The sequence below is a fragment of the Xiphophorus hellerii genome, chromosome 23, assembly GCF_003331165.1.
Source record: "Xiphophorus hellerii strain 12219 chromosome 23, Xiphophorus_hellerii-4.1, whole genome shotgun sequence".
NCBI lineage: Eukaryota > Metazoa > Chordata > Actinopteri > Cyprinodontiformes > Poeciliidae > Xiphophorus > Xiphophorus hellerii.
The window spans coordinates 12,269,725-12,294,400 of NC_045694.1; the positions used below are offsets into that span (position 1 = coordinate 12,269,725).

Consider the following 24,676-nt stretch of genomic DNA (forward strand, 5'->3'; position numbering starts at 1 on the left):
ACAAAAGGTGAAAATTGCACCCAGAGGGGAAAAGCTTCGCAGCAGGGGGAAGGTGTAGATACACCCCGTCCAACTCTTTGTCTCTGTCTGAAGCTTTGACTCGTTTCTCTGCTCTGAAAACCGCAGCTGCATCGTCTGAGTGGGTTTATGTCCTCAGGGACCCCGATAAGGAACTTCAGGGAGCAGCACGCTGCTGATATCCAGCAGCTGAGCTAGGCTGAGCTCATCAACACGTGTTAAAGCAAACTGTTACACCAGCTCAATCACAAGCTTCTCAGCAGGACAACGTCCCAGAGTAAACATCTGATTTGGTGTGTGCCATAACATGGGCCCGGCCTCAGCAATTTCTCAGGCAACACATTCATTAAAACAGATCAGAAAGACACTAGTTTCACTAGAACCAATCAGCGTCAAGATTTATTACTAATTGAAATTTTTCCTCATGTAGGAGAGGAATACTCGAAGACCAGAAACCATCGTCAACAAGAAGCACAACAAGCCTGATTTTAATGTTTCAAATGGAAGCATTTGTGGATGTATTTTAAGGCAAGTCAAACACTCTGAGATCATAAAAAAATCTAGAAATCACAAATAAATTAGCCGAAATATCAGGAACTGTTTAGCTCCATGAAACATTTAATCTTTAGGTATTTTGAGATACCTGACGGTGCTACATTAATCTGTCAACTATGTCCAAACACAATAAAACCAAAAGGGTGGCATTATTTCAGGAAAATATGCAATTGCAATATTTTTTAATGAAGTGTAATGATGTTTTCAATTAAAAAAAACATGATTTTCTTCCTTCTTTAGCATTACACAATGGCGTTTAGTATTATGCATGTTAACTGAAATATTGTATGTAGTCGCACTAGCAATTAATTAATGGCAGCACTAGTAAAAAATGTAAATAAGAAAAACTAACATGCCTGCAGTTTTCAACATTTTTCTGTCTAGCAATTCATGTCTCCCCTCACGGAAGAAAACATGCAAAATAAAAAGTTTGTTTCCCAGTTGAAATGTTTAAGTTGAGATTCAGCTACATTCATCAAAAAACACAAACTCAACAAACTCTTTAATTGTTTATTTTTTTTAAATAATTGGAAATCAAGTCATAAAAATGGGACACATGAGTCATATTTATAAAGACATTTTTAACTTACTCTGGCTTTTCATAAAAAGAATAAAGTACAAAACATGATCCTAGCTTTCCAATCAGATATTAAGAGTTTCACTCCAGATTTCCAAACTTATTCTCTTCCTTGTAACAGCGTCAGCAGGAAAAAATTACGCAATTCAGTGAAGAACTTGTTCTGATCCACCAGACATTTGATCATTATTTCAAATAAGGTAAAAGGCTAAAAAAAAAAACCCTCCTCATTTGGAACTACAGTACAATGCTCATGCATGAAGGGCCCTGGGTCCAAACTCAAAACTAAAACCAGACTTGGAGCCTGAAAGTACCGGAGAAAGAAAAAAAACTACCTGCTAGCAGCATGGGTTAGGATCTCCTGATCCTAACGCGTCTCTGCCCAAAGACAGTCTTAAGGTAACATGCTGCAGAAGAGCCATTTGCATCTGGCGCTCGGATCATGTACCTGGACATGGTAACACTACTGGTTTGTTTGTTTCCACTTCAGTTTGTAGATATTCGCTACAGTGATTCTGAAGCCACCAAGTCCGCTAACTCAGGAGACACCACGGCGTCTGGCTTTGATCGCACTCCAGTTTGGTGTTGATGATGGTGCAGGGAGCGCCGCTGATGGTCAGCTCCTGCCGGGAATCCACCTGGTACTGGAGGTTTGTCAGCCCACCGTCGGGGTCCACCTTAAACTGCTCCTGAAGAAAAGAGGAGGAGGTGGAGTTATGACTCATTGCCAAGCTAGAAAGGTGACATCAAATTAGCGATGCCCCAATCAGATTTTTCAAGATCAATCATAATTGTTGGTTTTGAATGAAGTGTGCAAGAGATAAAAAAAGGAAAACTGTAAAGGAGCTCCATCAACAGTAAGGAATTACAAGATTATTTTCCTACATGTGTCCCCAATCTTTATCTGAATTTTATAAAAGTGCATTTCTAATTTCAAGATCCTTTATTAAACTTTTTGTTTTGTTGTCCCTCATTTTCAGTAATTCTCTCTTACCTGTTTCTGAGCAGCGACCCTTTTCTGGTCCCTCTTTCTCCAGGCCGAGTCATGGATATGAAGAAAGGTTTTATATCCCGTTGTGATGCCACTTGGGCGGAACAGCTGCCCAAAAAATTAAAAATGAAACCAACCAGAAAAGATCTTCAGAGATTATTCTAATGAAACGTCTTGTTTCTCTGTCAGTGATTTGTACCTGTAACTCTGCTTTTCTGAGCCTTCTGTAGAACTCGTCATCCTCTCTGCCCCAACCCCAGAACCGGTTCGACATCCCATTACACTGCACACACAGAAGATGATGAGCAGCTTGAAAAAAGCAAGCTTTGTTGGGTTAGTTTATCACTATTCCATTTCTGCAGCACCGCAATATTAAAGTTAAAATGACATACTCTTATGCTTTCTTGATCTGAGCCAAACATGCAGCACAGTCTTTTCTTTGTTTTGGTTTGTTAAACAACCTTCTTCAATGTGGAACAGCACCATCTGGTGGACATATTATGTCCCACCAGATAAAAAAAACAACATGATGATGAGGATTTAAATTTGTGAAGTTGAGGAGAACATTGTGGGGGAGACATTCTCACATTAAAACAAATACTGCTAAACCTTCCCTCCTAATGTAGCTTGTCTTGAACCTCAGCTCGCCTTTAACAATAAGCAGCAGCTCCGTACCATATGATAGTGCCTCTTTGTGAGCAGCAGGATTCCTCCCACGTAGGTTTTGTAATGGTAGAGCGGATGCAGCTCCGGCGAGGCAACATGGAAGGGTCCCTCTTTAGGGAAGCCATAGTCCAGGGCCTCGTTGAGGGGCAGCAGGTCCACGTCATGCATGGCCAGGTAGTCTGTGTCATTCCCGCTCTCCATGTAGCCCACGTTGATCAGAGATGCTCGGTTGAATCTGGAACGAGAAAAAAAAAGAAAAAAGAAAAGCATTCAACATAGACAGGTGAAATTGAGATCAAATACAACATTATGACTCACATATTTAAGATTCAGTTTTGATTCACCATCTTCTTCTCGCCTACTCCTCTTCACTTCATTTTTATCTAATAACTCAATGAGAAACTTAGTCAATATTTGATGTTCTTTAAAGTTCCTCTCTCTACTCCTTGTTCAGGATGAAGAATTGCTGCCAAGTCAACAACTGGTTGATACAGGTTCATACAGGTTAAGGTTGTTTAGACTTTAAAAAAAGCAAATAAAAGTTTACTAAAAATAAAAACTAAAAGGAAAGCTCAGAGACTGAAGGTTGTTAACGTTCATCCTATGAATGGCAGCTGAGCTCTCACCTGTAGTGATCCACCTGGTTGATAATCAGGATCTTATGGCGGATCTTCTTCTTGTTGAGAAATTTGTGCATGAATGGAACGAACACCAGCAGCTCTTCGAAGCGTTCTCTGAAGGGGACCACGAGTGCCAGCTTGTGAGGACCCCAGCTGGGGTCATCCGCTGCAGATGCCTGTTTCTCAGTGGGACAGGGTGGAGGCGGCGGCTGGGGATCGCGCCGGTCTTGATGCGTCACTGAGGACATGTCACCCGAACAGCTGAGCTGCAGCCACAGCAGAGAGATGAGCACCAGCACCATGCAGAGGCCAAACAGCTTGTAGATGGTGCATTTCCCCGACAGAAACCTGGGAAAAGCCGAACAAGAGGCCATAAAAGCTTCCTCTGGGTTTGTTTGTTTAACACATGAAGCAAAGTAATATTAAAAAAGGTCAAATTTACTCAAAATTCAAAGTCAAAATCAAATCTGCATTTAGTGTTCCTTGGTAAGCTGAACCTCAAACAGGACATTTTGATCTAATAACATATTCAGTAGACAACAAACACTGCTTGTGTCTTCGTATAATGAGAGGAGAGAAGAAAATGTTCTGTTTTGTGGCTCGACAGTGACCAAAACGTCTATGCTAGAAAGAACATGTTGCTCAGATGTTTATTGAAAACGTAGATGTTTTCCCAGGGACCACCAAATGCAGCTGAAAACAAGGACCAAACAACTGGGTTAGAACAGCCAAGAACAAATCCTGAGCAAACCCAAACCAAAACGCAGTTTGACTGATGCTTTAAGGGAATCTTATTAACCAACACATGCAGTCTCAATGTGAATCTCCCAGCTATATTTCATATTACAAAACAAGACTTCTTGTAGGGTTTAAGTTATGAAATTATTCCAGGCAGAAGCATAGGTAAAAGTACAAGCATTGTACAGAACATCAACCAACGGCTCCCAAACTGGGCCTCACGGGTTTAAATAAATTTACAAGAGCTGCAAATGTTTGTAGCTTTTAAAGAACATTTAACAGCTATAAACATCTGGTTTGGTAGTTTACAAGCAGAAGCTGTTATAAATCTCGTGAAGCAATGTCTAATTTGAATTTTCAAAATGAAGTCATTTCTTCCTGTTGTCTACAGCAATCTAACCAAAGAAAGTGAGAGCAAGAGAGAAAAGTACAACAGCAGATTATGATTATTTAGCAAATACATTTCATGTCTGCATTCCTTTTCTTGATCTATTTTAGTAATATCCATTGCATCTTGGAGCTTTGAGATGAACTACAGAATTTTTACTAAACATCCTTTCTCTATAGTCCCCTTAACATAGTAAAAAAAAATTTACCAATTTATTCTGTTTAGCTACAAAAAAAACCTCATCAAACAATAACTTTAGCTGGAGGATTCTGGTTCTGAAATTGGACACACATGAAGCGAGTTGATGTGAGCAGTTAATGTTCAAATTCACTTCTTTCAGGACCAAACAGACCAGAATATGTTGACTTGTTAAACCCAAAATGTATTGTGTGACTTTTATTTTGGATTCTACCTAGAAGCCAATTTCTGTCTTCACTTTACTATTTAGCAGCTGATGCGCCATTTTGGACTTTTAAAAGGACGTTTCAACCAGACACCTAAAGTTTGGTTCATTATTCCAGACAGCAGATTTGCTTTAGCTGCTTTTGTACTTCTGGGAGTCTGAGAGCCACAGTTTGAAAACCGTTATTTAAAAACACACAGGAAATGTCTACTCACCTTTCATCCTGCTGGGGAACTTTAGAAAGGTCACTTCTTAAACACCAAAAGATAATGTGAATAAGTGAGGCTCTTCTACGTTAATGTTAGCTTAAACAGAACACACCAGGGGGAAAACAAAGCCACTAATCAGCTAGGACTTCTATGAATCAGCATCTCCTTGCTCACCAAAGACAAATATTGACAGAAAACATTCCTGGATTCTTACATCAGGTTTGGATTGTTGCTGTATGGAAGCTGGAAGTCTGCAATCCTCCACTCCTCTATTGGGTTTTGCAAGGACTCGGTCAGTTAGGGCTTGGCTGCTTCCAGTTTTTAAGATACCGTTCAGTTGTGCCGCAAAATATTGCGAAATCGTGCAACTACTATGTAACTGTTGAATATTGCAATGACAATCAGTTGTGAGAAATGTACATTTTCTTCCTTCTGATCCTCCATCACAATGTCTCCAAGAAACCTTTCAACCAATGCAAAGATGTAGGACCTAATAAGACTCGGACAATGTGGGCCTATTAATATAAAACCTCAAACTTTTTGCGTAGCATTTACTCAAAGATTCTACTTAAAATAAATAAAGTTGAACTTTACTTATAAATTTGAACCTATTTATGAAAACTTTGTAAATTAATTGATAGAAAAATAAGTTTAAACTCCATCGAACTGCTTTGCATTCAGGAGTTTATACATAGAAGCATGCTGGCGTTTTAAATGCTAATAATAATACTGGTCACAGTCTAAATTACTGCATCATACAGATCCACTTTATTACTTTTCTCTTTCTCACCTTCTTTCCTCTTTAAAGTAGAGCACAGGCTTTCTTCTGGATGAATACATCATGTTTTAACCTGTTTTCAGCCTTTGCTTACAGTCTGCTTCCCAGTTAAACGCCTTCCAGGGGAAGTCTTCATTTCTCCAGATGTATCTCATCCATCCTGGACCTTTGTGAGGGACCTCTGCTCGGTGAGTTCATGCTGAGATCCGCTTCGTGCTGGAGCCGTTAGCAAGAGGAGCTAACGGGCTGCCGCAGCCGCTGTACACGTAGCATAAAGCGGTTCACACGAACCAGGGCTCCGGTGGATCCTCGGTGAACGTTAATCTGCTAAAATATTCCTATCGAGAATATCACACAGTTTTATTGATCTAAAGAGTCTCATTTTACTAAAAATTAGCCAAGAGGTGACTTACTTAGGTTAATTAAAATCTGTCTGAAATCACAGAACACCATTTGATATTCGGTCCGTCCTGGATATAAATCCGAACGCAACAACGGCAGTAAACGACAAAGGTTCCCAGGTTCCATATTATGGAAGTCTATTTTTATTTTGTATAAACAAGAACAATAACTCTAAAATTAAAAACAGTAGAAGAAAGTAAGATTTCATTTTTTTATTAATTAACAACATCAACAACGTTGACCCAGACTTAAGTTAGGGTAGTTGGCCCCCTCAGGTACTATTCAAGTAGAAGTCTGGACTCAGACACTTCTTTCTTTTTCAGCTTTCTGTGGCACACTTCCTGAAGTGTTTCGGTATCATTAACCAGTTTAAACCAATCTACAACAATTGGGGGCAGATGATCTCAGATTTGACTCTGAAATATTTTGTCACAATAAGGGATTTATAGTCAACCCGATTATTAGCCCTCCAACCACAATGCTTGATAGTTCCTACAGAGTGTTTTCACTGAACATGTTACTGCACAATCTGGCCAAATACATATATTTGAATTTTATGTTTAAAGAAAATTGTTCCAATATTTTTGTTGCTCATTCAAATTCAGTTTTGAAAAAAACTGATTTGTGCTGGAATGTTGTTTCGAAAGAGTAGGCCATCGATTTCCATCCTTTTCTGGGAAACCCCTCCTATGAAAATTGAGAGATGCTTTTACCATTTTCCACTTGCACATAATCTTCCAGGAGCGATAAGACCAACTCTCTGTTGAATGGTTTTATTCATTTTTGCAGTCACATTTCTTTATCTGCTTCAAAAATGTTCTCCCTCAAAATACATTATAGGTACAGAATATAAAAACTCTAAACAGTGACTTGAGCTGTTGATGTAAAATTTACAAGGAAAAATAGAAGGCGTCAGTGAGCCAGAACATCCTTCAAACCAAAGGAGACAAAAACAATTTATTCTTAGTGCAACCTCAGATGCACTGATAAAAATAGCTCCACATCTAGCAAAAATAAAACCACCAACTGTTTGAATTTATATCCCCAGATAACTGAAACCTAACAACATCATACAGTAATTTTTAAAGAACAAAAAACTGTAAAAATTAAACAAAAGGATCAAAACATTTGAGGGTGTTTGAATCAACAAAGCTGAGTAATATGCAATGCGAGTTTTTGAGAAGAAAAAGGGAGCTTTATGTGTTTTGTTCCTTTTTCTGTAGCTAAACACCAAATAACTCAAATTTTGTCTGACACCAAATTTCAGCAAGATAAAGAAGCATGTTGGAGTAATTTTACTGAAAGCTCGGGTTCTTTAATTAACTGCAAAGTGATCTAGATTCATGAAAACAGTGCATTCACAAAAAAATGACATTTACCATCAAAAACATAAAAAAGGTTGCACAGTTGTCTGTAATATTATATGTGCTATTCCGTAATAAAGAGGGATCCAGACCACTGCAGTTATAAACTCAGCCCTCATAGCATGGCAGTCGTCCTGTTGAAATTGACAAACAACGCTGGCCTTTAAAACAAAAGTGATGGCACGTTATTAAAAGGTGAAAACTAAAAAAATCTTAATGAGTGCCAGAAATTTGCCAAAATTTGGCGTTTTGACAAAGAAAACATTTAAATAAAATTCATAAAAGTTTTCTAACAAGTGTGTGGCATTCATCAAGTTTTGAGGTGTAAAGTTGCTGCTAAATAATTGCACAGATATGTCTGCTAGAGACACACGCCAATGTTTTAATTGAGAAGTCTCCAAAGCTGATGAGTAGCTATCTGATTTAATCTCAAATACTTCAATCGGGAGACAATGGAACACAATGACTTTAGGAGGATTCAAATTGGAAAACAAATAAAAATAACTTAACATGATGTGTAAACCTGACTTTAGTTTATCAGCATCTTGAGTGGCCAGTAACACAAAGTGGAGAAAAAAAAAGGAGACACGATAAAATAAATTACTGCAAGGGTGCAAACATCAGTCTTGCACATGACTGAAAGATTAAACTTCCAGTAGTTTGGGGGAGATGTGTCCTGGATGTTTGTTGTAGATGGGAGCAACTCAGCAAACCCCAAAAAAAAAAAAAGTTTTCAAGTTTAACCTAGGTGCAGCTGGATTTTTGCCCAACAGCAGCTGCTTTTTATTTTTTTTACTGCATCCATCAGCAGATACCAAAAACACACACACGCTCCTTTTGAAGAGTTACACCAGTTTTTTCGCCTCAAAGAAGCTCTTGAGGTGTCTCATCTGCCAGATACCGATGGCCACCAGGATGAGGGTCTGCACTATGGACCACCAGAGGACACGCTGGTTGGTGCTCTCGCTGGTCTGACGGAAACGCTCCTCCCGGTACTGATGACACACACAGACAGTAGGGGGTGATATATTAACATTTCAGACTGATTAATATAAATGACCTCTGCTTTCACTTAGTTACATCTGAATAGCTGGAATTCCATTTAAAAAGTCTCAGCTCCTCTGTTGTTTTGTTGAATCTGGCGTCTTATCTTCCTCTTGACAATACGCCATAGATCCAATATGGAGGTTTGGGTGAGGAGAGTTCGCTGGACAACCATGGCATAACATTTCTGACTTAAAAATATATTTTTTTACTTATAGTTTGCAACATTCCAATATTCTGAGAACCAGATTTTTTGGTCTTCATAAGCTGGGAGCCACACTCATCAAAGTGAACAGCAAAACTGGTGAAATATAATGCTCCTAAAACGAGAATATTACATGAGGTTTATGCTCCATAAAAATTCATTCTTGTTTGCTCTCAAGAAATAAAAATATCACCTAATAAAGACTTCTTCTCTGACACAAGTTATTAAGGAACAACTGCTGCCAAAACGGCACACAGATTGCAGGATTTGACTGACCCTCTGGTAGTTCTGCTCCTTCTGGATCTGGTCCACCTGCTCCACCAGCTGCCGCACTCTCAGCTGCAGCTCTGTCAGTTTGTCCTTGGCAGCGATCTCAGCGTAGTTGTTGGCGTGTTCGCCCACCTGGATGTCCAGATGAACACGCTGCAAAAGACAAAAAAAAAAGAAAAAAAAGAGAGAGTTGAGCAGGACATCTTCATCCAAACATCCAGGAGTTTCCACTTACAGAATTCCTGCATGTTGAGTATAAATGTCTTTAAAGTAATTTCCCTAAAAGGTTTGCAGTAGAACAAGAGCAAGAATACACGAAAAGAGTTTCTGTCAGACAAGAAAAGCAGGTCAAAAGACATTTCAAAATGTTTAACGTAATATTTGCTCAGAGTGGGCTGCCTCCTCACCAGCATGCCTCCGGCAAACAGTGAGAACTTGGAGGAGTTGGAGTGAAGGCAGATCTGATGCTCCCCGGGTGTGTGTGACGTAAAGGTGAAGCGTCCCTCTGAGCCGTACTGCCGAGACAGAATCACCTGCAGAAAACAGAAGAGGTCAGACCTGCTCAAGCTACAAACAAGCTGTCAGAACTCAATGCAGTTGCTCCAGTCATTTAAACTTGTTCCTATTTCTCGTGTTTACCTTATCATCAGGGTCTTTGACTTCCACAAACATACCCAGACCCTGTGTTGCCGGCATATATTCTTCTTTCTGCTTGTCATACAGCTGAGTACGGTAGTTACCTGAACAGAGACATAAACATTAAACCTTCATGATGAATTTGAGCTGGAAATATTCATATCCCACATCTAATGTGAAAGACACTGATGCTCATTTCCTTTAGAATAAGGTGCATGAAAATCACCTTGGATTTAAAATGTTTACATTTGTTAATACACACACAAAATGATTTAAACAAAGGTGAAGGTAGCATGTAAATGTTATTTTTAGTATTAGAATGTTTTACAACATCCTAGGGAATGTTACAGGCTCTTTACTTATGTAAACATACAAAGCCCTTGGATAAACTAAAATAACAGGGACTAGTTGTTGGAAATAATCAAAACTGTTCCAGCTGTGTTGGACTTTACCAGGGTTGACATTTGTCACAGATTTTTTGCTCAACTTTTATAGACATATTTCTCATTTCATAAGAAGGGCCAAGTCCTCTGGGGTAGAGGAATCACATCCCTGTGATACTAGACACACTAGAGAGGTGTGTCTAGTATCATTTGGGGATAAATTGGGAGCCTCACCATTCATGTCACTGTTTCTTTAAATCAAAATGAGACAGTGAATGCCCACTTACATTTTTTTATTATTGTTTATTTATTTTTATATACATTTTAAGTAAGTAGAAGCCTGGGGGCAGCTCCAGGGCATGCTGAATAGATTATATTCTACAGCACATTAGGGAACAGATATAGAAAAATACCAAAGTCCAATATAACATTAACCCAATCTGCTAAGAAGGCAAACCTCCATCAATGTCAAATTTCCTATTATTTTGATGTGTGCCAAAGTGTGTTCTAGTTGTAGACAGTTTGTCTTGTAGATAACAATAAGCTGATTGATTGGTTACTAAATTACAACACATGTACAGCAGTGCCATGTTCTCAGTTCTCCTCCATTGCACATAAACTCACTTTATTTGCAATACCTTTAGAAATTTAGTTCTAGTGGTATTCAAGTAGGGACAATTCTTCCTTAAGCAGAGCTTGCAATTAGACAGTTTACATAATTGACTTCCAACTAATACTGGAATGATTTGATCCAAATTATTAGTTTGCCTATAACCACCACTTTAAGTATCTCTTTAAAAGATTAATATAAATGCAAAATCAGAAATATGTGACATTTTAACAAGAAAAAGTGTGGCAAAAATTATGTATTAAAAGGTGGCTAGGAACAAAAACACTGATAAATTCTTCTTGAATTTATGAGCATTACTTTTCTGGAGTTTATGCTCTTTACTCAGTTATATCCTAAGCCTAAAAATAAAGCACGTAGACTGCCATCTGTTCCAATCTGACATGAAACTTCCTGAAAAACGAATTAAGATGTTTTATAACTTCTAACTAATGATCGAGCGACCACCAATATACTCTGATAATTAACGTTTACATAAAAATAAAAAAAACATGGAGCACATATAAAAGCATGTTGTGTACAAATGTTTGCTGTCTGCTAACTTTTTTGACATGACAAACAGGTTTTAGCTCAATTAGCCGTGAAGCTAACTAGCCGTTAAGCTAACTCGCTGTTAGCAGCAACCGCTCACCGATAATCATGGTCTCGTCCGGGATTTCTTCTATGAAGCATTTCTTCTCAGTTTCTCCGATGTGAAAGTACAACGAAGAGACAGAGCTGTAGAAAATATTAAGGAGGAAAACTGAAAACACAATCGAAAGCTGCATCCTGACCCGATGTGACATCTTAGACCACAGATCGAACTGAGAACGAGCAACGACAGTATTGTGCCACGTAAACCCTCGTAGATCCCTGGCCAATCAGCGCGCCGCAGGAGCATGCTAGATGTTGTAGTTTTTAAGCTTCATTTAGTAGTTCTTTACGAATCACGCCTTTCAAACTGCTCTACTTTAGTATGAAGGGCGTTTCTACAAGATTAGCAGAATAAACGAGTAAAGCTTATAATGTTTAGTGTGATTATAATTCCCCACCCAACTGGAATGGAATACAATTAGGAAATCGATCGTTTGATTATTGTTGTTATTCTTAAAGGTGCCAAAATTCACTGGATAAAATAAATCAATAGAGAAATAATAAAAAAATCAATCATTGAAACTATTTAATAAATAAGAAATGCAATCATTTTATTTGATTTCATTATATAGTTTCTTTTCTATCTTGCAGAGAGCAACTGGGAAATCAAAGCAACAAAAATAAAAACACAGTCTACATCAATATCAGTCATCCTTTCACTCTCCTTTCTTTATTTTCTTTGATTATTTATTTATTTGTTTATTTTTTGTCACAAAACAGGATGTCCATAGATTTAATAATAAAGATTTAATAATATATGATTTTCTGTGCGAGAAACAAATAAAAGATTGTAAATGTGTAAAAGATGATGAAACCGTAGAGCTTGTTCTATTGCACTGTCAGCAGCATATTAAATAACATTCGAGAAGAGCTTAATTATAGTCTTGCGGGTTCTACATAATTCCGATTTGTTTGCAAGAATATGAGTAATTTAATTTAATCCAAAATTGTAGTACGTGGCCTTCCCACCGCGACTAAATGCGGAATCAGAACTCTTTCTGTAACTCTTTCACTCCAGAAGATGGCAGCAGTGCAACCTCCGGATGCAGTGCTTCAAGTAGAAGAAGAGATTGAACAGTTCCCAAGCCACAGTTCCCATAGTAACCAGGCGGATTCAAACATGGCGCCCGGTGAGTTTCAAGCTTTGATGTTCATTTCATGTCGTTATAGGCATTTTACATTAACCGAATGTTTTTCAGCAACACCTCGGACATTTGGAATACATTTTTAAATAAACGGACGATACTTGAAGTGAAAACAAAGGAAGATTGGCGGTTCCTTTATTTAGCGACAACAAATAGAAGCAGATTTCTTACGAACTGCCATAATGCTATGTAACTTTTTCATACAAGTTTATTAAAACGTCGGGCCATTTTTTGTAGTTTAGATTTTGATTAATTAACTCAATATTTTTGATGCACACATTTGCCTATGTTTTCAGCCAACACCGAAAAGAGATTACTGTAGACATTTTTTTTTTCTTTGTATTTACCAAAAACAAAATAATCGTCCTGAATAACAGTCGCATTTTCCAACTTTCCTCTTTTTCTTCAGGGAGCCAAGCAGTCGTATCCTTTGCAATAAAACTAACTCAGATCCACCGTTTTCAGTTGTCGTTTTTGGTCCTTAACCGTCCTTTTCTCAGCTATCTTCAACACCTTTGCAGGTTCTTCTCTACCTGAACAGCTGGTACTTTTCTGCCTTCTACTTGGCAGAGATCCTCATGTTCATCTACAAAGGTGAGATGAATGTTTCACATTCAGGGCAGCAGGGATCAATACAAATCCATTGGAAGCTACTCCTGCAGAGAAAAAAGAGGAGAAACAGAAAATTGGAACTTCTCTAGATTTTAAAAGAAGGTTGCTTGCTCATACCCAGTTCTGTACACTTTGCCCCATTAATTCTTCATGTCTGAGATTCAAAAGGTGTTGGAAACCTTCCTCTGAGATTTTGGTCCATATTGATGATTTGAGCTTTGTGGCATCCTGTTGGAAAGCTATAATTATACTCCTGTACCAAATTCTGATACTACCATCTGGATTCTATAGTTGCAATCAAGACACAACATCACCAAGCAAGATTTCCCCAAAGTTTAATCTAAATTTGAGCTTGGATGAATTGGACCCTCTTTTCCTTTAGCCACTCTTACCTTATTGCCATCTTACAACCAGTCAGTCCATTCTTCTCTGATATTGAAATGGCATTTTTATGCACTCACTTACGATCGGAAGTAATTCACAGTGAATGAGTCTCAATGTTTACAAAACTGTCTGTAACTGGTGTCAGTCAAGTAAGATGAGAGCAAATCACTTATAAACCAAAAGGTTTGTCTTGTGGTTGTAAATACACACCAATATTGAACATGACTGTGGTTGCTATCTTATGACTTGTCTCTATTTAGGAATTTTACTGCCGTACCCAGCAGATAATCTGGTCCTGGATGTGGTGCTGCTGCTGCTCTTCCTCGCTCTGGAGACTCTTCGCATTTTCTATGGTGAGAGACAAATGCACGAAACAAACTCTACATCTGAGAGTTTGTAGACTTCTTAACAAGATAAAGTGTATCTGGTCGGTAAATGGTGTTCCATCCCTGCATTGGGTGATTAAACCAGATGTTTTATATAAGAATTTAGATTACATGCCTGATAAATTGGATTGAAACTAGTTTTATTTTTATTTTAGAAATTTGGATCATCCTAGATTTTTGGTAATGACAGAAATCACCTCAATGTATAGATATATTTTCAAAACAGAAATCTATGTTCAGTATCCCTACTTTTAATACAGTGCATTTCGGGAACTGAAGCATCACATTTGTTCAGATTCTGATGTAGACAGTGAAATCTACATCACAATGGTTAACCATCTTAAATATTGATTACACACAGAAATTAAACTACAACTCAACAACTGGAAGATGAATCAGTATTTTCCTTTCATCCCTGCAACATCTGAACTTTAGAAATACTTCACATTTCATGCAATTTGTAACTGTTTTGTTCTTATTTCTTTTTCACTATGACACCGAATTTGATAAAATTTGTGCTCCCTTTCTGTTGCTTTTGCTGTCGCATCAGTTTTGGTTGTCATGGAAAATTTATTTTATGTCCAATCACTGAATTTCCACATTTGATTTCATTTTTGTTACTAAATATGTTACATCCAAATGCAACAACATTTACAGTCTACAGTCCAAAGAACAGAACTGACAAATTTTCATTTGACTGATTCTAATTTGTGATGTGCAGATACTGAAATATTGAAAACTTAGCTTTTTTATTGCTATTCATTAAATGTATAAAGACTAAAAATGTCCAGTCCTTATTCTAGAAATGCATTAGCCGACAGTATGTACTGATGCACTTGTTGAATTTTGTACTAAATCAGATAAAGGTTAGGGACATAAGCTTTGGTGGATAAATGGAGCCAATCTTAAAATTCCTACATTTCAGTTGAATTTTAAACCATCACTTGCTTTTGTGCTTCAAACAAAAAAGAAGTTAGTACAAGCAGGTCAGCTCTCACAGAAATCTAGAAATTGGTATCAACCAGGAAAAGCCAGACCAGTTCATCTTTAAAGTCCTGTGTTGGTGGAAAAGAAAAAAAATATTTTCACCTTTACAGACTTCTGGTTTTGTTTTTTGTTACATTTAAATGTTTCAGATCAAACAAATGTTAATATCAGACAAAGACAATCTGAGTAACTACAAAACGCTCATTTTATTGAATTATTGTTATTTGCACTTATTATAAAGTTGTACACATATTGGAACATCTTTATATCTGTAATATTTAAACGTGTTTAGTTAAACAGATGGCTTTTTCACAGCAGCAGCAGACAGGAACAAACATCAGTCTTTCCCTCTGACTGTCTGCAGTATTTTTCCTCCAGGTTGGAAGGGGAACCTCTGCGAGCGCTCTCTGTCTTCCTGTGTGTCCCTCTTCATCCTGTTTCCCTGCACAGCGCTGGCCGTTTACTACCTGCTGCTGCAGACGTTTGTGCTGCGGCTCGAGTTCATTCTCAGCGCTGTGCTGCTCTGCTTCTATGGCCTCGAGTTCCTGCTCTGTGTCATCTCCATCTCTGCTTTCTCCAGGTAAACAATGGTTTCTCCAGCACGCCACTACAGGACGTCTCAGTTGGCTTGGGGGTGAATCTTTTTTAATTTTCAGTTTGGTCTATGTTGTGTTTGCCTCTGCAGGTCCAGAGTTTACTGATGTCGCCTGGAACACAACAGGAGGTGTCAGCAGCTTTCTTCAGACAGAAAACACTGTAACTTCCTCCAGGAGGAAATTTGATGTAAATATGTTTGGGACATTTTGTCTTTTACTCTGAACAGTAGCTGTGATCTCAGCAGCTGTCTGTGATGCTTATGATGAAGGTCACCACAAAGATGCAGCGAATGATGGGCCACCAATAGATCCACATGTTGATGTTGTGGTTGATGGCGAGGAAGTCTTTATCTCTGCTCTGTGAATACCAACATAAGTGTTTTTTTTTTTTTTTTAAAATACATGTATATAAAATAACTCTGCAATCCAATGGCATCACTGACCCTTTTGTAGATCAGCTCCTTCTGGATGTGTTGAACCTGTGCAGACAGCTGTCTGACTCTCAGCTGCAGCTGCGTCAGTAGTTCTCGTTTATGGATCTCTGCGTAGTTGTTGGTGCGTTCACCTGATCGGATGTCCATGTGAACCACCTGCAACGTGACACCAATGTTTAAACAGTTTGCCAATGAATCACTTGATAAATAGTGCAACAAAGTGCAGCCGAACAAAGTGCAGCTAGAAGTACAACCAATTATTTCCCTCCAAGATTGGTTCTCAGACTTCTTTTTTTCATTTCACGTGGGCATTTCTACTTGCCACTAAAAATGGCAAGTAGCATTGACATTTTACTCTCTACTTCTATCAGAGGAAAAGCCTGCCAACTCTCACTCAAAGATGAACTGTCTCATCTCCCTGCATCAAATGCCTGAATTGATTTCTATGCCAATGATATTAAGTTGCACTTCAGCGTCTTTACCTAAATAAAGTTCTCTCTGAACAGCTAAATCTTGCACTGTCCAAATATGGCTAAATTTAAACCATTAAATCTTACTCTTGTCATCAGTAACTATAATATAAACCCTAAAGCTGGGTTATAACTACATACACTAGTATGTCCGGTAACACTTCATTTGACGGGTTGTGAATAAGACTGTCATGACACCGTCATAAACATGACATAACACCTGCCATGAACATGAGTAAGTCTTCATGAATATTTATGACTGTTGTCATAGTGTCATTCGGTAAATCATGACACTTTTTTTTTTTTTCCCTCCATTTTTTTTTTCCGAAGAGTTTTTGCGGCTCTAGTGACTCGTATTTTTTCGACAGTAGGCAGACAGTAGCCACCAAATCATGACACTTTTAATACAAAGTTGACATTATTCAAAATGTCTTCGTTATGAATACTTCTGATTATGTCAGATCATGATTTCTTGTTTAATGTCAAGTTGTCATAACAAAGACATTTTGAATAATGTCAACATTGTATTAAAAGTGTCATGATTTACCGAATAACACTTTATGACAACAGTCATACATATTCATGAAGACTTACTCATGTTCATGACAGATGTTATGTCATGTTTATGACGGTTCCATGACAGTCTTATTCACAACCCGTCAAATAAAGTGTTACCGTATGTCCTAATTTAGAAACATTTCCCTTTCTTCTGCTACCTTATATAAACACATTAAGTCCTTCTTAAAACTGCATAGGCAAGTATTTGTGTTTCATAGAATTAGTGTTTTAATGCATTACTGAATCCAGAAGTATTTTCATATTTAATTAAGTAAAATTAATTACGGTAAGTAAAATTCCTCCGTTATCCCCTTAAATATAGCCCCATCATATGGTGAATATGTGTAAAAAATATGCAGCTGAAATGTTTATAAAATTCCACAGCCTGGCAAGTATTTTCTATTTCCTAGTTAATTAAAAGTTAATTCAAACTCAAGTGACTTTTCCTCTCACCACTATAAAACCTGCAGTCAGCAGCTGTGATAAACTTGGCTGAAGGCAGATCTTGTGTTCTCCTGAGGTAAATGATGTGAAGTTAAACCTCCCATCGGTTTCCTTCTGAGACAGAACCAACTGTGGGATAAAAAGAGACAAGTTCTGTGAACTAAACATGAAATTAGAAACTAATAAAATAAACGCCTTGCTTTAGAATATAAAACCCAAACCTTATCAGTAGGATCTCTGGCTGCAACAGACAGGGTGAGATTCTGAATGGCCGGTAGATACTCATGCTTCTGCTCATCATAAAGCTGCGTCCAATAATCACCTGAAGAGAAACAGTAGATATTGTTTTACTAAACCTAATCATCTTTTCTAACAAATATAATAAGCATTTTCTTTTGGTAAATGCTCAACATCAGTCAGTTTCCTGTTTCTGTCTGCACTTTGACTGGGCCATTCTTTACACACGAACAGGCTTTGATCTGTTCCATCCCACTATGGTTTGGCTCTACGTTTATGGTTGTTGTTGTGATGAAAGGTGAACCTCTGTCGCAGTATTAGGCATCTTCCTAACAGAATTAATTTCAGGATTGTTCCTGGATTTAGCTCTGTACATCTTCCCATTATTCTAACCAGCTTCCCTGTTCTTGTCGATGAAAAGTCTCCTCACCGTCACCGTTTCACCCTACGTGTACTGTGGGTAAAGTGTGTTTGTCACTATACATTTTATATTTAGACCACAAATGCTCAATTTTAGTCCTATCTGACATGATCATAAGAAATGATGTTTGCTGTGCCCCCTTATTAGCTTCTGACAAACTGCAGTGAGACTTCTTGTGGCTTCCTTTAACCAATACTGTTCTTTTTATTCCCTCTTACTTAAAAATAACATTTCTGGAATGCACAATAGACAGCTGATTAACAGGCTCTTGCTGAATTGCAATCATCTGAATCAGACGTCTTAAATCAGGGAAACATATAAAACACTTGATCTCTCTAAATTCTCCTTAGGTTGTGCATGCATGATTGTCCCGTCTGTCTCTGTGTTGCCCTGGCTTACGTATTCCATCATGTAGGCTAAATAACTGTTCTGTTCTTCAAAACAGTAAAAAGTTTTTTTTAAGATGTCAATTTAGAGTCCAACCACATAGTGTAGGTAGCCATTTATTTATCTACTGACGTCACGGTGGGGAGGCGGTACCTATCTGCTGCGATTATTGCGCAAGAGGTGGCCTACGCATACACAAGAAGAACGTGAAAACACCACAGAGCCAAAGGGAGAATCTGTTTAGTTTTTTTTTTTGTTTGTTTGTTTTTGTCAGTGGTGGAGCAAATTTGAGTAATTGGCTTCATGTATATGTCAGACATCGTGACTCGCTGAAATCTGTAATCTTACATTTCATAAAACAATCTATTTAAATATTAAGATGACGAACATTGCTTTATGTCCCCATTTACATGATCTATAATCAATTACGTTTTTGAAACGTAACTCTTTTGCTAGTCAGCACAACTGCTGTAGATGTTGGACGAAAACATCTTCCTCTTTGTCATGACTTTGGAATGCAGCAAATGCCTCAGTTCCTCTGAAACCAAAGACTTTCACGTTTCGATCACCATAAAAAGTCGTTTACAAACTTCACATTCATCAATGCTTTTTTTGTAGTCACCGTTTCTACTCCGCGAACAAGTGTATAGACAAAAGATAGTTGTTGATATTTTTGATGAATTGTGTAAGTTTTAGTTTTTAGCGATTTTTTTTAAGGTTTACTAATTGACGTTGCTGGACGTTTTTGTGATAAACTCACCGACAACAACCGTGTCTGCTGGGATTTCCTCGATGAAACACTTTTGCTCTCCTTCTGTCCATATGAAAGTACAGAGAAGAAACCAAACCGAGACAAAAATTCACCAGAAAAACTTTCAATATAAGCCGCTGAAAAGAGCCTGACTCCATGTTACTACCAGTGCAATATAATCTTCTACTTCTCCTCGACGTTTTTTTGGTGGTTGACATCAACGAAATTGGTGCATTACCGCCACCGACTGGTACTGGAGTGAGGACCAGAATGTCACTCAAGAATTAAATTCTGTGTTATATTATAACTTTGATAATTTAAGTTCACAAAATATTATCTGATATATTTTTACTTCTTAAGCTATTTCTAAATAAATCAACAAAAGTTTAACTTTAATTCTATTTCAATTTTGAATCAATTATTTTCTTTCTTCCACTTAATTTTAACAGTTCTGCATGTTCCATTGTCCTCATCAGCTCCTCAGTATTTACACTTACTACTGTAATGTTCCCCTAAAGTAAAATAAAGAGTGTTGCCCAAATGTGAGATGAGAAATAATTGCATTTTCTCTCCTTTTCCTCCTTGTACTTCTCATTTCTCCATTTTTTTTCTCTTAATCTAATTTTATAGAACCAATGTTCACAGTCTGACCAAAATTTCTAATATCTTCCTTTTTTCCCCCATCAAGGTTTTACTGTTTCTTGGGTTGGATGAGCTAAGGTGATTACCAGATACAAGATCAGTGGTACTTGCTTGTTGTTGTTGATGTCCTTCATATGTGCGCTCGTTGGTGCTGCTACAATGTAGGAGGTCTTGCAAAGGTATGGCATGGTATGGTATGGTGTGGTACCTTCTTATAGGTAAAAGCTCATGTTGCCTACATACCCTACTATGGCCTACAGTTCATCTACATAGCTCAACTGTGGTCTGCAGCTCCTCAGTGGTCTGCAGCTGATACCTTTGGACCTGCAGGTTTTTGTTCCTTGCTCAGATTGATTTTGTTTTTCACTTATACTGCTGAGAGGGACACTGCTAGTGGTGGTGAAGAGTGGCTCTGTGAATGGGGTTGTGAACGGTAAAGAATCCTCTGAAGGAGAGCAAGGAAGAACCATCCAGCCTGAGAGGAGTTAAGTTACCTATAGGGGCAGCAGACAGGGGTTAATGATGGAGGGGTTTGCTGCAAAGAGGATTTGGGTGGAGGAGAGATAGTTGTTTATTCAAACCATTTTTCATCTCGTCCTTGGCCTGGGAGTTTGATTTGCCTTATTTTAACCTCCATGTTAAACAAATATTGGGTGTACATGCACATATGCACTGTATTTTCCATTTCCAGTCTCTAATTTCTGTATCTAAACTTTGCCAACAGAGCTGATTCTTAACTTAAGTGATGTTGCTATGCTTGCACCTGGTGTTGCCATCTTCTTAGTTTACCCTTTTTAACTCTCTGTGTGGGGGAAAAACAAAACACAAAACAGCCTGCTATCATTAAGCATTTGTTCATTTGTACTTTTATGTTTCTGTTCTGTAACATAATATTTCTGTTGATGAAATTAACTTCCAATTAACCTTTTATGTTAATTGGAAGTTTGCTATATTGTTAAACAACAGCAGGTTTTCACCCTATTTTGCACAACTTTTACATGGATTTAAATACATTCTCTTTTAGAAAGAAACTTTATCAGAGCTGGAAAGTTTGCAGGGTTTTAACAAACTTCCTTAACACGTATCTTTGCATATGTTCAGTCGACATAAGATTGCAAAGCTTTATCGACTTTTGAGGGAAAACTTTTCTTCCTTAAGCCGTCTCTAATCTCAGATGAGTAATTTAACAGTAAGCGAACATGCAAAATGTGTCTGTTGCAAAGAGGATAAAGAAAGCTGAATTCTTCTTCCTCCTGACCTGCACGTGTTTATGCTCGCAGGGCATTTGTTCTGCTTGTCAAAGTCTCCGTCCGTCTGATTGGGTGCAGCTCGTATTAGACAGATCAGTGTATTTGCATGTCGCCACGATGGCTGCCTCGCTCGTTTCTCTTTGTGAATATAAAGTAGACAGAACTTAAAGCTGAGAGCTTTCATTAACGGAGACATCGCAGCCTTGCACTTCAAATTAAATTGTGCCACTTTGTTGAACACCAACCTTTTATTCAGAAATGCAGCATCGTCTCTGTAACCGTCAGGAAACTTCCAGGCAAAACTCAGAACAGTTGCACATTTTTACATAATTTCGTTAAACTCAAAAGGATGAACAGCTTTTCTTTACGGTTCCAGGTCACATTCTGGTTTAAAAGAAAGCTGTTACTTTAAATATAAAAATATACCAGAAAAAAAAAATTGTTGGTTATTAATCCATTACTTAAAATATGGGCACTTAATGAAAACAAAAAGTCACTGAAATAACCTCCTACATTTCTGCTAGATATTTTCATCTAAAAGTATATTTTTATTATTGGATTTACATTATTATCTTTCAAAGAGTTGAACTTGTTTTCATCAGAAAACAGAATAAGATATAAATGATAAGCTGATAAAATAAAACATCGTATCCTAAAGAATTTAAAGAAAAAATTGTATTATGTACGGAAGGCTTAATTTTTCCAGGATGATGATGGTTATGAAAATAAACAAATAAGGAAATCTAAAAATAAAGAAGAAATGTAAGTGTATCAAGATACATAAATAAAGAAATAAGGTATAATAGAAATGTAAACATAAATATGATTTTTATTTACTTTTATACATTTGGAAATGGTTGATTAGTATGATTTATATATTTGTTACATGTTTTTTTTAAAATGAATCAATTAAATCCCACAAATATTTTATAATTTTTATCCCAACACCCTTGTACTGTTTTGTGGCTCTCTGTGTTAATTAATAATTTTCTTAATGAAACTGTGTGACATTTGTCTGGAAATTCACATTCAGTGTGTATTTTACATTTCATAATAAGCCCATCATTCACCAGCTCCTGTAAATTGTATTTTTCTTGCAGGTCATGTCGATGACATGTCATCCTGTGGTTGTATGATCATCCTAACATTTTATCTACGAAGAACGATTTTTAGATGCAGTCTACAGATTCAAGAGATCAGTAATATTTTAATTTCATTTACAAATTGCTGACTGAAGATCTTATTTCACTCAAACTAAATCTGCTTTTTGCTAACAATAAAACCAGGTTTGCCTTGAAATTGAGACTTCTTGCATCAACAAAATAAATAAGGGTTATGGATGTATGAATCAACTGATACAGGATGAATGTATGAACTTAAGACTAATTCAGTTACTGATTTTTTGTAATTAGTTCAACAATATGAATTAGTTAAATATGAATTTAACTAATTTAATTGCATCAAAATAGTCTTTCAATCAGAGCAGGAGGCAGCTACAAATTTATGAGTATACTATAAAATCATGTAACACTTTGATTAAAATGTGAATAAACATTAACATTTTTTATTGAGCTTTTAGAAGGCTGTTTTAAATCTATGAATATAAAATCGGACAGTATATAGAAGATATCAAAAAATTAGAATATTTTCTCATAACAGACAATAAAAAAGAGTCAACAATAATTTCAAGCTCCTCATAATCATATTTCCTGAATGTAAAATTAAATAAATTACACTGGAATCTAATGTGCTTCTTGATCCTTCAGTCTGTTTTCTATGTTCAAAATTTTATGAAATAAATTGTAAACTTATGATTCTCGGATCTTATGGTATTGTGATGATACGTCAGGGAATATTTGTTGACATTTGCTGTGGTGAAACAGATTTATGTCTGCATGAATTTCAAATCGTGCAACACCAGAAACACTTTCTTATCTGCTCCAAGACATGGACACAGTCAGTCATTGTTATGAGCAGACAGTATGACAGAGCTCGTATAGATAAAGAGTGAAGTGGAATAAATAGTTCCCCAACAAATCTTAAAAACAGAAGAATATTCTTTTCTTTGCAAATATATTTTTTCTGTAAAAAGAAAGAAAGAAACAAACAAAAAAAAACCATTCCAATATTTAATTAAAGACCAATAAAATGACAACGAATGATCAATACACATTTTCTTTGAACTGTTTTGCAGATTCACACTTAAAAGCAGCTGTAAAATATTCTGCCCTGGGACTTAAAGTCTGTCTACTCTAATTCAGGTTGTTATGGTTTATATACTGTATATACTATATATATATATATATATATATATATATATATATATATATATATATAAGATTTGTTGAGTACTTAGTCCTGCCGCTCAGCTTTCCATTCAATTTGTAGTTCCTCCAGTTAACCAGAAGGTGTCAGTAAAGGTCCATAAATCACAGATCAGGACTCTCAAGTATGCGAATATATGGCCACATAGACAGAGAAAGGAAATTATATATGCGATTATTTTGTATTTTTAATGAGATATTTGCAGCTGATCCGTAGAGATGGTTGGATCACACAACCAGAAATCATGTCATGTAATTATAAGATGCTTCTGATCAGATAACGCTTGGATGTTTTCACTTTCATGGATGCAATCAGAGGAGTCACACCAGGGATTCTGAGGAACGGAGGAGAGGAAGATGAACAGCGACATATCCGTTCTGAAATATTCTGAGAGTCAAAATCTGATTGATCTTTGCAATAACACCACTGCGATCTGGTGCCATCAATCAAAATCTAATGAATTTCAAATTGAATTGATAACTACTTTAATAATTCTAAAAGGAAAATAATTTGTTGCAATCCATTATTTACCAAAGGAGAGGAAAACTGTGAAATGAAAGGAACTAATAAAGCAGGGGTACCGTTTCATTCTGAAGAAAGAAAATGATTAATCGATACCATTTTCTTCAGCTTAGTTTACCTCTGACTTCAACTTCCCTAAGATATAGCTTATTTTTTCCTAACTGAAGTTGTAAGGTGATTGTCAGAGTTTTGCAAATAGTTATCTCATGAATAAGTTTGTATCTCTACTCTAAGCTGGAAACAAGGCGAGGTGGACCACGCTGTTCTTGGAGAAACCGGTTTCGGCTATTTCAAAGAGACCCCTCTACTCCTTATCTTGAAGTTTCTGTTTTATGACCAACCTCCACCCCACTTTCAATAAAACCAGGCAGCTGCAGGGGGACAGGTTGGAGTTATCCTGAGGCACCATCTGAGACTCTCTCCCGTTTGCAAAGGCTGAAGTGATACTACTCTCTGTGTGGTTCTTTATATGAACAGGTTAAAATACCCAACAGTGATCATAAGGTGATGCTGAGGCTCCTGCTTGATTCAGACAAACAATTAGCTCCTATTCTCAAATAAATAATCACCATATAAGCAGGGAAACAAAATAGTTAAAAGGCCTCCTAAATGTTGGC

At 37.1% G+C, this 24,676-nt stretch overlaps 4 protein-coding genes across 6 annotated transcripts; 1 reads left to right on the forward strand and 3 right to left on the reverse strand.

Annotated features, from left to right (window-relative positions):
* Nucleotides 1-1,069: 1,069 nt before the first annotated feature.
* On the reverse strand, nucleotides 1,070-6,421 carry b4galt7 (xylosylprotein beta 1,4-galactosyltransferase, polypeptide 7 (galactosyltransferase I)). Of its 3 annotated transcripts, none has more exons than XM_032555491.1 (8): nucleotides 6,357-6,418; nucleotides 5,956-6,281; nucleotides 5,172-5,207; nucleotides 3,434-3,775; nucleotides 2,817-3,042; nucleotides 2,341-2,424; nucleotides 2,145-2,249; nucleotides 1,070-1,839 (listed from the first exon to the last, which is right to left on the reverse strand). In XM_032555491.1, the coding sequence occupies exons 2-8, from the start codon at nucleotides 6,006-6,008 to the stop codon at nucleotides 1,684-1,686; spliced, it is 1,002 nt and encodes a 333-aa protein (XP_032411382.1). In that variant the 5' UTR covers nucleotides 6,009-6,281; nucleotides 6,357-6,418; the 3' UTR covers nucleotides 1,070-1,683. The 3 variants fall into 3 exon arrangements, with proteins under 3 accessions (XP_032411382.1, XP_032411383.1, XP_032411384.1); XM_032555492.1 differs by having other exon boundaries at nucleotides 5,956-6,270; nucleotides 6,357-6,398; XM_032555493.1 differs by lacking the exon at nucleotides 5,172-5,207 and having other exon boundaries at nucleotides 5,956-6,421.
* A 681-nt stretch (nucleotides 6,422-7,102) lies between these two features.
* Nucleotides 7,103-11,712, reverse strand: LOC116714545 (transmembrane emp24 domain-containing protein 9). Its single transcript, XM_032555177.1, has 5 exons — nucleotides 11,507-11,712; nucleotides 9,868-9,968; nucleotides 9,636-9,761; nucleotides 9,235-9,381; nucleotides 7,103-8,704 (listed from the first exon to the last, which is right to left on the reverse strand). Exons 1-5 carry the CDS (start codon nucleotides 11,658-11,660, stop codon nucleotides 8,555-8,557), a joined length of 678 nt encoding a protein of 225 aa, XP_032411068.1. The 5' UTR covers nucleotides 11,661-11,712; the 3' UTR covers nucleotides 7,103-8,554.
* An 817-nt stretch (nucleotides 11,713-12,529) lies between these two features.
* On the forward strand, nucleotides 12,530-15,785 carry tmem216 (transmembrane protein 216). The gene is made up of 6 exons (XM_032555579.1): nucleotides 12,530-12,638; nucleotides 13,063-13,076; nucleotides 13,154-13,247; nucleotides 13,910-14,002; nucleotides 15,401-15,602; nucleotides 15,708-15,785. Exons 1-6 carry the CDS (start codon nucleotides 12,530-12,532, stop codon nucleotides 15,721-15,723), a joined length of 528 nt encoding a protein of 175 aa, XP_032411470.1. The 3' UTR covers nucleotides 15,724-15,785.
* LOC116714824 (transmembrane emp24 domain-containing protein 9-like) lies at nucleotides 15,206-19,510 on the reverse strand. The gene is given in 7 exon segments (XM_032555578.1): nucleotides 15,206-15,729; nucleotides 15,837-15,976; nucleotides 16,062-16,208; nucleotides 17,534-17,653; nucleotides 17,746-17,846; nucleotides 19,330-19,387; nucleotides 19,389-19,510. Coding segments are annotated over 6 exon segments (636 nt in total). The 5' UTR covers nucleotides 19,479-19,510; the 3' UTR covers nucleotides 15,206-15,729; nucleotides 15,837-15,856.
* Between the last annotated feature and the right edge of the window lie 5,166 nt (nucleotides 19,511-24,676).